General features: G+C 41.7%; 1 protein-coding gene across 2 annotated transcripts in view; it reads left to right on the forward strand.

Moving 5' to 3' along the window:
- Positions 1-11,033, forward strand: part of si:ch73-63e15.2 (protein strawberry notch homolog 2) — a 38,897-nt gene extending 27,864 nt beyond the window's left edge. For both annotated transcript variants that reach the window (XM_057325655.1, XM_057325656.1), the window contains 26 exons: positions 549-648; positions 901-1,061; positions 1,159-1,292; positions 1,378-1,468; positions 1,568-1,711; positions 1,840-1,957; positions 2,037-2,142; positions 2,395-2,548; positions 2,745-2,921; positions 3,021-3,118; positions 3,679-3,761; positions 3,852-4,037; positions 4,139-4,260; positions 4,361-4,492; positions 4,869-5,004; positions 5,331-5,443; positions 5,583-5,654; positions 5,754-5,862; positions 5,940-6,011; positions 6,110-6,253; positions 6,408-6,502; positions 6,896-6,988; positions 7,212-7,343; positions 7,526-7,602; positions 7,687-7,877; positions 8,050-11,033. In XM_057325655.1, coding sequence (XP_057181638.1) covers positions 549-648; positions 901-1,061; positions 1,159-1,292; positions 1,378-1,468; positions 1,568-1,711; positions 1,840-1,957; positions 2,037-2,142; positions 2,395-2,548; positions 2,745-2,921; positions 3,021-3,118; positions 3,679-3,761; positions 3,852-4,037; positions 4,139-4,260; positions 4,361-4,492; positions 4,869-5,004; positions 5,331-5,443; positions 5,583-5,654; positions 5,754-5,862; positions 5,940-6,011; positions 6,110-6,253; positions 6,408-6,502; positions 6,896-6,988; positions 7,212-7,343; positions 7,526-7,602; positions 7,687-7,877; positions 8,050-8,828 — 3,819 coding nt within the window. In that variant the 3' untranslated portion in view covers positions 8,829-11,033. The remainder of the gene's footprint in view (positions 1-548; positions 649-900; positions 1,062-1,158; positions 1,293-1,377; positions 1,469-1,567; positions 1,712-1,839; positions 1,958-2,036; positions 2,143-2,394; positions 2,549-2,744; positions 2,922-3,020; positions 3,119-3,678; positions 3,762-3,851; positions 4,038-4,138; positions 4,261-4,360; positions 4,493-4,868; positions 5,005-5,330; positions 5,444-5,582; positions 5,655-5,753; positions 5,863-5,939; positions 6,012-6,109; positions 6,254-6,407; positions 6,503-6,895; positions 6,989-7,211; positions 7,344-7,525; positions 7,603-7,686; positions 7,878-8,049) is intronic.
- The last annotated feature ends 464 nt before the right edge of the window (positions 11,034-11,497 follow it).

Genomic DNA, 11,497 nt, shown 5'->3' on the forward strand with positions numbered 1-11,497 from the left:
TATCAGAGCAACCTGGGCTCTCATAACACCTGAGCAGTGCCACAGACTGATCCACTCCATGCCACGCCGCATTGCTGCAGTAATTCAGGCAAAAGGAGCCCCAACTAAGTATTGAGTGCTGTACATGCTCATACTTTTCATGTTCATACTTTTCAGTTGGCCAAGATTTCTAAAAATCCTTTCTTTGTATTGGTCTTAAGTAATATTCTAATTTTCTGAGATACTGAATTTGGGATTTTCATTAGTTGTCAGTTATAATCATCAAATTAAAAGAAATAAACATTTGAAATACATCAGTCTGTGTGTAATGAATGAATATAATATACAAGTTTCACTTTTTGAATGGAATTAGTGAAATAAATCAACTTTTTGATGATATTCTAATTATATGACCAGCACCTGTATATTCTACATATGTTTTTAATGTGAATCGAACCCATGATGTTGGCATTGTTAGTGCCAGTTGAGCTATAGGAACAGATACTCTGAAAGGTTAAACATCTTTTGTTTTCTCTACTTTCTGTAAACCTTCTCACGTGTTAACACAGAGACCCCAAACACAGCCAGAGGAGGAAGAGGATGTAGAGGTGGAGGAATCAGAGGAGCTGGGTCACGTCAACACATACGCCGACTACAGGCCCTCAAAATGTAAGCAATGCTATCTCCCATTCAGTAGCTTTATTACTGTTCCTATAGTATTTTTTAATACTAGACTGAAACCCGTACAAAAAGGCCCTGGAAACATCCCACGACCATGGTTTTTGGGCATGTACCATGTTTTGTTTTTTTTGTAAGAATATTGTGTTGATCCTGTTCGCATTATCTGTAATTTAATGCCTATTCTTTCCTTCCTTTTGTTTTGTTCTCTCTCGCTCTCTGTATCGCTGTCTCTTATCTCAGCCAAGATAGGAATATCCCATCCAGACCGTGTGGTTGAGACCAACACTTTATCTAGCGTTCCTCCTCCAGATATCACCTACACCCTGTCCATCCCAGAATCCACCATAAACAACGGCCTGCTCTCTGCCTTGCAGCTGGAGGCCATCATCTACGCCTGCCAGGTACCCCTGGCACACAAAATGATATATCGCTTTATTATTGGCCAAAATGATGACAATGACAAGCTATTAATGTTGCCGTCTTTATAACACCCAACAGCAACATGAAGTGATTTTGCAGAACAACCAACGAGCCGGTTTCCTCATAGGGGACGGAGCGGGAGTCGGGAAAGGCCGCACGGTGGCCGGCATCATTCTGGAAAACTTTTTAAAGGGAAGAAAAAAAGCACTGTGGTATGTGATCTCATTAAACCCTCTCCATTCACTCATCCACACTGACTCAAGATCAGCTGCCTCATCCCCCTCATCTCTCCATCAGGTTCAGCATCTCCAATGACCTGAAATATGACGCAGAGAGAGATCTCCAAGACATCGGCGCACCTAATATACAAGTGCATGCATTGAATAAGGTCACTATTACCTCGCAGTTCAACGCGGCAGCCATGTTTCCTGTGTAGCCTGTACTCAAACCTCCGCTCGACGTGTTTAACCGTACGATTTCCTTGCAGATTAAGTACGGGGACACAGCTACCTCAGAGGGGGTCCTGTTTGCAACTTACTCGGCACTGATCGGCGAGAGCCAGGCAGGCGGCCAGCACAGGACGCGTCTCAAACAGATCCTAGACTGGTGTGAGCCGGGTTTTGACGGAGTTGTATCCTTCATTCTCAATGGAGTTCTGGGAATAATGCTGTATAGTCATTGTGCAACTGTACTGTATGTTAGACATACATTTCTGTTCCAGTCATAACAGTTTGACCCTTGACCACAGACTTCCCATAGATCATATTTGACGAGTGCCACAAAGCCAAAAATGCCACGTCCACAAAAATGGGCAAAGCCGTGCTGGATCTGCAGAACAAGTTGCCACTGGCCAGAGTGGTTTACGCTAGTGCCACAGGTTGGTTTCCATATAACGCTGAAAATCTGCAAAATTATGCTGAAGGTTTGTCGTAACTGTACCGTACTTTGTTTCTCAGGCGCCTCGGAGCCAAAGAACATGATCTACATGAGCCGTCTGGGGATCTGGGGAGAGAAAACCCCTTTCAATACGTTTGAGGATTTCCTCCACACCATCGAAAAGAGGTTGGTACAGTTGGATTTAAAGGGATTGTGTCATTGTTGACTCATATCCTCATTTTGTGGAACTCGGAATACAGAATGTTAGTCTGACAGTCTCGGTCACCATTCACTTTCATTGCATTTCTTGTCATACAATGAAAGTGAATGGTGACTGGCGCTGTCGGTCACTAACATTCTGCTTAAGGGGTTTCCCTTTCCATTTTTGTTGGCTGTCAAATATGTTTTGATGTCTAACTGGATTGTTCTCCTTGATAGGGGCGTGGGGGCCATGGAGATTGTTGCCATGGATATGAAAGTCAGCGGGATGTACATTGCACGTCAGCTCAGCTTCTCAGGGGTCTCGTTCCGCATCGAAGAGATAAACTTGGATGACGACTTCAAACTTGTGTACAACAAAGCTGCCAAACTTGTAAGTTACACAAAAGAAATCAATTTTAGGGATTTGAAGAAAAAACATTGAAGTGACTGTTTACACAACAGCGGAACAGCGTATCATGAAAGAGACGATTGTGTGTCAAGCAATGTGACGAGACAGTATCTATGAATCTGTCTGTAAATGGGTTATCTTGCTGGGAACACATAACTCACACTCTGTGGTCTGACAGTGGGCGGAAGCTCTGGCCTTGTTCATGCAAGCAGCAGACGAGCTGTGCATGAACTCCAGGAAGTCCTTGTGGGGTCAGTTTTGGTCATCTCACCAGCGTTTCTTTAAATATCTCTGCATTGCCGCCAAGGTACGATGCCTGGTGGAGTTGGCTAAAAAAGAGCTGGAGGCTGGAAAGGTAAGTCACGTTAAAGATCCCGCAACAGTATAACAGACTTCATTCTCGTTGGTTGGATTTTTTATTCATGGATGTTTTATGATGGTTTTGCTTTTATAGTGTGTCGTGATCGGGCTCCAGTCAACTGGCGAGGCTCGAACGAGAGAAGTCCTCGACGAGAACGACGGACACTTGGACAGATTCGTTTCCGCTGCCGAGTAAGTGAATTTGGTGTGTTTCGATCATTATCGAAACCTTTGTTTAAATATGCAGCCGCTTTATGACTGGTTGTTTCCACAGCGGTGCTCTTGCCGTTTCAGAATGATGGAAAGGTTTCTCACTCCTTGTGTTTGATGTTAATGTTGTCGACACATTCCATGTATCATTCTGAAACTTGAATAAACGTACTTTTATAGGCAAGAGCTCTCTTAAAACGAGCGTTTACCTAAAAATAGCCTTATGTGTATGTCCCAAACACACTTTCATTTCACACAGTTTTGAAGAATCTCACTGTTTCTTCCATGCGGTTACAAAAATGAGGATGCAAAAGTACTGGAACATATTTTCAGAGTGTTCTGAAGTCATGAAAGCTTCGAGTAAAAAAACGTGAATTTTTCTTATTTTTTACTGCAAGTTTTGGAACGACAAAACAAAATGCTTGAAATATCTCATTCAGACCACTGGCTATTACACATGAACAAAACGTACTCCAGATATTCTTCTCAAGCCTACAAATAATTTTGCAACAGTACGAACACAGCCTCTTATGTGTCCTCAGGGGTGTGTTTCAATCTCTGGTCGTCAAACACTTCCCGTCAGAGAAGCAGAGGGGAGAAAAGGGGGCTGGAAACAAGAGGAAACGTAAGCTCTCTCTTAGTATTGCTAGCCATGTGTGCTTTCCTGTAGATGGTTGCTTTCTGTCTAATCGTTGGATTGAATGTCCTTCTGCAGTTAAACCACGCGGCAGGCAGCCCAAGCAACCCAGACACGGCACTGACGTCGCGGGGGTGATTAACATCAGCGACGACAGCAGCACAGAGTCTGACCCCATGGACAGTGACTCCAACTCATCGCCCGACTCGATTCAGGACAACAACGATGATGTCATCTTTGTCAATCAAACTAGTTATCAAATGGGTATGTTGGGTTAACATAGAATTTTTTCTATGGCAACACTCATAAAAGCACGTCTATATAGATAGATTTTTCTAAACCGTTCTCTTTGTTTTCTGTAATAGCACGGTTAGAAGAGATGAAACAAGGGCTTCTCAATAAGATCGCTGAGCTCGGAAAAGAACTACCTCTTAACACGCTGGATGAGCTCATAGATAAATTCGGAGGCCCAGAAAAAGTATCAGAGGTCAGAATTTTTTTTAAAGGTGTTTTTAGGTATCCTGAGGAAACTGAAGGAACGTGAACAAGCTATAAACAAATGTGTGTTGATTTGTGTGTGTGTTTAGATGACTGGGAGAAAAGGCAGAGTGGTGCATCAGCCTGATGACAGCGTACGGTACGAGTCCCGCGCCGAGCAGGGCCACACCATCGACCAAATTAACATCAAAGAGAAAGATCGCTTCATGAATGGAGAGAAGGTGAGACATTTAAAGGTGCAATGGTTTTAGCGGCATCTAGCGGTCAGGTTGTGAATTGCAACCAACGGCTCACTCCACCCCTCTCTTTTAAATCACTACGGCGGCTCTCACTTTAGGGCTACTGTAGAAACAACATGGCCATTCCATGTAAGGGGACCCGCGGTGTAAGTAGATAGAAATAGCTCATTCTAAGGTATTAAAAACACAACGCTTCATTATGAGGACGTAGTTATGTATATTATATTGCATTTCTGTCAGTAGATCCTAAAAAAAAAGATCTCCTTTAGAGATGCTTAAAAAAAGTTTAAACACATTTTACAAATGATTTCCAAAGTATCACTAAGATGACCTCTATTTTTGCTTGGATTTTTTTCAGTTGGTGGCCATCATATCAGAAGCGGCCAGTTCAGGCATCTCGCTTCAGGCCGACAGAAGAATAAAGAATCAGCGTCGGAGAGTTCACATGACCTTGGAGCTGCCCTGGAGCGCAGACAGGGCCATCCAACAGTTTGGTAAGCACGGTTAAGTTCAGTCATCCCTTTTCACTCAAAAGCATGACCTCACGTCTACAGTAAGGAAAGTATTATCTACAAAGCTTGTGCTTGTGGCCATGCACCAATTACCTCGTCTGCTCTGAGTGGGGTCATTTTCTAACAGCTTCAGGCTACAATGTGAGCGCTTTGATGATGTTCAGAGGTGGTTACGTTGAGCTTTTACTCGACGTTATTAACTCCACCTGCATCACCAAGCCACAACATCTTAACTGTGATCAAAGCTCTGTTCCTATTTAGATCGTCACTGAACCACAACGACTGACTAGCAGCTATTTGTTCTGTAGGTCGCACTCATCGTTCCAACCAGGTCACAGCACCGGAGTACATCTTCCTCATATCCGAACTGGCGGGCGAGAGGCGCTTCGCATCCATAGTGGCAAAGAGGCTGGAGAGTCTGGTACGTCCCGAAGCTCTCTTAAATTTCTTTAAGGCTTGTAGATCAAGATCACATATTGTTTCAAGAAATACCTTCCTTCAAATCGCCCATCCGTTGCTAAAATAAAACATTACTAATCTCTGCCCTTTGCTTTTCACAGGGAGCTCTGACTCATGGTGACAGGAGAGCCACCGAGTCTAGAGATCTGAGCAAATACAACTTTGAAAATAAAGTACGTAGCGGTTTCACATAGGACAATGATAACGCTGTACAGTTAATACTGAGATGAGTCATGGACTAACCCGTGTTCTGTTTTGGCGGTTCCTCACAGTATGGCACCAAAGCGCTAGATAAGATAACCAAAGCCATCCTTGGTCAGATTGAAAGCAAGGTACCCCCTCCAAAGGACTATCCTGGTGGTGATGCCACGTTTTTCAGAGGTAAAATAGTGTGTATTTCCGTGCTTGTGTGGGAACTATTTTGGAGCCTTGATCTAACCAAACATTGTCTGTCTTAGACATGAAACATGGTATGATGAACGTAGGCATGCTCTGCACTCAGTCACGCTTGGGCATCAATACTGAGAAAGGTGAGTTTTTATTTTATTTAGACAGCGTACATATTTACTCACATGCTAAGTACACACAAATGTTACACACCTGATTGTGTGACTTCTGTTTATGTCAGACTGCAACATCACCAAGTTCCTGAACCGGATCCTTGGCCTGGAGGTGCATAAACAGAACTCCCTTTTCCAGTATTTCATCGACAACTTTGACTACTTGATTGAGAAGGACAAAAAAGAGGGGAAATATGACATGGGGATATTAGGTAAGTCATTTTCTGCGTTACTTTCAAAGTTTTGAAAAGCCAAGGATCTGTTTTCCAAAAATGACAAGCGAATTTCAGTTTGAGAACTGCAAAGGGTTAACCGTGTTGAATTCACTTATTCAGATGATAACCAAATATCTCTGTTCTCCATCAGATCTTGCTCCAGGTAATGATCAGATCTATGAGGAGACGCAAGAGAAGTTCCTGACCGCTGGAAACCCTCAAGATGGACAAGTTATTCTTTATAAGGTCCGTCGGGAATTTCAATTCTACTTTTTAAATTACACTTATTGAAATAGACATTCAAAACACTTACAACAGAGTTGAGAAAATGTGCCCGAGGCACACGAGTCTCATGAGTGACAGTACATACACATACCAGAGTACATGATAATCATCCCTTCTGTCAACAAAGTTTGGTTTCACAACGAAATGTTGAGGACTGGTTGTCAGAGCAATGTCCACGAATAGTTCCTTTATAGGAACGAATAGTTTGACTGAGAATAAATCGCACATACTGTTACATAGACTTGACCTGAAACCCATCACCTGAAACGTAGCCTGGACCTTGACAGGAATCACAATCAAAACAGCTCTCCAGAAGCATCATCTCTAACTGTACTGTTTTGTTTTATCACACAGATAAGTGTAGACAGAGGTATGCCATGGTCGGAGGCCCTCGAGAAGGTCCAGACACTCAGCAACCCGGACGAAGGCTTCTACTTATCCCATAAAGTGAGTCTTCCAAGCGCATCGAGGCAAAGATGTTTCCAAATTTGCATGTTGTTTCCTTGTAACACAGGAAAGTTCCACTGAAGAACTTTCCATACGGGTTCCTTTACAGGGGTGAAGAAGAATTCACGTGTCACTCGAGTTCTTTCATAAGCGTTTGCATAAGCATAACGTTTTCATAAGTCACTTTTGTTTTTGTTGTTGAACGTGTTTGTTCCCTTCACAGTTTAGAGGTAACCACCCGTGCGTGCTGCTGGCCGTGCAGGGCCGAGAGCGCACGATGACCATCTACAAACCAAACATTGGCAAGCAGGCCCAAATGGAAAGCCTTGATAACCTTCAGAAAAAATATCGCAAGGTCGGTTTAGTTGCTTCAATAGATAAATGAAGATAAAAAACCTATTTGATGATGTTTCAAAAAGTCAACGGTTAATGCTGCCATCTAGTGAACATAACCAGTACTAGCTCACAGAAGTATGCATACTTAAAATGAGAATGAACATGGGTGCAAGACACCAATTGATAGACGTCTGTCTCCAGGTCACTGCAGATGAGGCTAAAGAAAGCTGGGAAAATCAGTTTATGTTCTCCTTCAGGAAGTGTAGCCACGCTAACTGGTGAGTAACAAGCACGTTCGTGCCAGTGATGAATAGTTACGGTATGGTATGTTGGAGAATCTAACACGTGTGTGTTTGTTGTAGGAATGGAAGGTGTAAAAAGGTTGAAGAGGGCCAGGAGTGTTTGATGGGCACTCGGTTGCGTCAGTACCACATGTTGTGCGGTGCTCTGTTGCGTGTTTGGAAGCGGGTGTCCGAAGTGGTGGCTGACATCACCAGCTCCAGCATTCTACAGATCGTCCGCCTCAAGACGAAAGACAGCAACAAACAAGTTGGTGAGTGTTTTTGGTTATCGACTGGGGTGAAGATAACAAGATGTTCCTATTTTTTACAAACTACATTTGTGTTTTTTTGTTGGACAGATGGTACTCAACCAGAATGTGTTTCTCGCCGCTTCGGGGGCTTGGTGGTTTTGGCTAAACATTTATTTCCACTTTTTTCACCCAGGTATTAAAATCCCTGAGACCTGCGTGTTGAAGGTACGTCAGGAGCTGATAAGGATGGACAGCGAGGTGAAGCAGCGCCGGAGAGAGAAGGAACAGCAAGCGCAGGAGGAGCGTCAGGCCCGGGAGCACCAAAGGTTCATGGAGCACCAAAGGCTCGTGGAGCAACAACAGTTCCTGTCGAATTTAGTCACAGTGCAAGCTCCTAGCCTGGCCACCCTGTCCACCCCATACTCCATCTCCTACCCCTCCTTTACATCTCAAAAAAATCCTCTGGAGGAGATCCTGGACCTGACGGTTTACAACACCGCGACCTCCACACAAGGTGTGCACAATCTCTCCGCACCATCCAGATCCACGGTGAACGATTTTAACCTCGAAGCGTTTTTCCAAGAGGAACAGCAGTCGCAGCGGGACAGCCAGTCCGTGCAGGAGAGCAATCCAGCACAGGAGGAAGAACTGCAAGACGTGTTGTTCTCCTTAAACTTCCTAAGCCAGAGCGTCCCTCCCACTTCCTCTTCGGAAACACAAACGACAGAACCTGTGATGTCATCGAGTCCATCGGCATCCCTCTTCACGCCCACACTCACGCCTTCCTCCTCTTCTTCATCGCTGTCCCTCGCCTCCCTCTCCCCCACGGACCAGCACATGCCGTTACCCAACAACCACTGCAGCGCCGAAGCTCTTATTAACGTACGGGAGGTGTTGAACAACATGTTTCGTAGCGACCCTCGCAAGTCCGTCATTTATTACCCTCTACCCGAGAGAGACCCTCCGGTCTGACGCTCCTGTGAAAACACACTCAGGGCTGTAGTCTCACCACTGCCAATGTTCTGCTTATCCACCGATGGCTTTGGTTTCACAAGCTTGAGGTTTTCTTCAAGACATAGTATGTTTTGACTGGTTTGGGAGTATCCATACCATCCATAGACCAGCATGAATTTCTGTGCTAGTGGATCTTAGCTGAGTTGTTTCGTCAGGGGTCTCAATCTGATATCCAAAGGTCTTCTCAAACATCTTGAGGGTTTTTTTTCACTTATTACACAGTTTGTCCTACAAAAAGCTTAAAGTGCGCTTTAGAATATCAGAACATTCTTTAACGTTCTTTGCGTAGTTGTACATTTTATACACTGGTACATCATTGCTTTTTAAAGGGCCAAAACATTTTGGGTCAATGAGAAGATATTTCAGGTCGGACAAAGTCCCATCAAACTGAATATTTAGCTTAAGCTCCCCCTGCTGACAAAGCAAACCTTAAACCAAAATGTTGTTCTGCGTTAAACAATCTTTTGATTTACAGTTCTTTTTAAACCTCTGTCAGATAAACACTTTTTTTGAGAAGTGAGAGAACAGGTTACTGTTGACGGGCCTTTGGAACACACAATGGAATGTAGATATTTCGACACATTTTATCTGCGGTTGTATGTTTGTTTGTATTTATTGCCATTATTTATCAGCCCTCGAAAATGTGTGCTTGTAGGAAATCGAAACAGTGTAAAACAATATACTGGCTTATTCATTGGTTGGCATCAAAACATCACAATGGGTCCCTGTAGTATTTTTGTGCCCTTAACATTTTTTATAATCTTTTTACATCCCGGTACAGACAAAAAAATATCCGATTTTGGAGTTTGATTCGATGTGAAATTCATCCTGGTTGAAGCTGAAAAAAAAGCTAGTTGAGCACTTTTAAGCCCCATTTGTGCTAGTAATTTTTTTTCATTTGTTGTGTTCAAGAAACACCAACAGAATATCACAAACGTTTATATAACCTGTATTACTTTTATTTGAATTATTGTTTTATTTAATTTTAAAGGGATGACTTTAAATATTATAGTTACTATTTTATGTTTATTGATACTAAATACGAATTTAAACGGACAGTCTGGTAAACAAAAAAAGGCAGACTGACAATAATATCATAGCTTGTTAAAAACACAACTTTGTTCTGAACTGCTGTGCCGGGTGGTGGAATATTTAGCTTTTTCCTACTGTCTTCATTCTTTATGCAAATGAAACTGAAACCCAAATGTGCACGTAAAGAGTTTACTGGCGTGATGGTCTATCTCAGGATAAAATCTATAAACATTCAAAGATTCAGTTTTTATACCTTAAACGAACATCATTTTATTGTCTGTGTTGAGGTTCGTCTTATTTGTGAAATGCTTTTTTGTCGACAGATCAAATATTATTTATTTATCCATTATTGCTTATTCTGTGCACAAATTTCTTATTCTTTTAGTTTCGGTCACCTCAATGTTGACAGATTTGTCCATTTACATTTGCACTTTTTGGTGTGAAATTACCCCTGCATGTATTTATATTACACACACTTCAAATATAACGTAGGGCCTATGTACGTAACGTCTGTATGTATGTTTTATTGCCTTCCCAAAACAGCCATTGATAAAAAGTAACACACGACACATTTTTCTGTTATGTACTCTTAACAAAGCGTCTTATGCAAAGATGAAAGCACTATACAAAGAGGCTATGTAAAAGCGACAAAGTAAAATTCAAGCTCTGTTACTAACCAAAACTGTGTATGATTTGCACTAAAAACAGCATAAATAAGTTCATCTGTTCTGTGACATTAGTGCTGTCGTGTTTGTTTGCTCCAGGGCTATGTGGGAATGCGTTTAATACTGTAAACATCTCGATTCATTGCCTTCGCTTTTATACTGTACAAGTATGGCTTTTATGTAATTTATTGCTTAGAATAAAACATGCTACTGACTGTATGTATCTTGAAATGTTTTTTTCTGTTTTATTTTTCTGTTGGCACTTTTGTTGTTGTTTATCCCTTTTGTCATTTTCTATATTTATAATTTAGATCCAATTGTATATATTGTAAAAACAAATTGTGCCTTTCAACTGTTTCTTAAAGAAATTGTTTTCTACCTGTATGTAACGAAAGGAACGTATTGCGAAGTTTGTTCTTAACAAAGCAACAAATAAAATGTTCAGATTCGTGAGTTTCTGACCATAAACTGATGTCTTTGTGGTTATTTGACAGTGTTTTATATTTACATTTATAAAATTATATATAACATTATATGTTTATATAATGGTTTTATGTATAAAAATATGATACCACCAAAGCACGTTTTAAAACCTGTCAGAACTTTAAAAGTAATATAAACCTGAATATTACACTTAATCTCTTAGGCCCGGTTTCACAGATTAAAATGAATGTTTGACCTGTTTTAACTGAATATAACTTGCCCAGAAATATCTTAAAATATATATAATTGCTATTGTTTTGTCTCAAGAGATGCACACCAGTGATGTATTCTTCTAAGGCATTTTTATAAAAGCGACACAGATAATCTTAATTCAACTAAGGCATAGTCCTGGTTTAAACTAAACCGTGTCTGTGAAACCGGGCCTTAGTGTTTTAAATAGTTTATTCAGAAAACGATTGAAACGAGAGACTGCACGAAAATTCCTCA

Source organism: Triplophysa rosa, linkage group LG25 (assembly GCF_024868665.1).
Source record: "Triplophysa rosa linkage group LG25, Trosa_1v2, whole genome shotgun sequence".
NCBI classification, from domain to species: Eukaryota; Metazoa; Chordata; class Actinopteri; order Cypriniformes; family Nemacheilidae; genus Triplophysa; species Triplophysa rosa.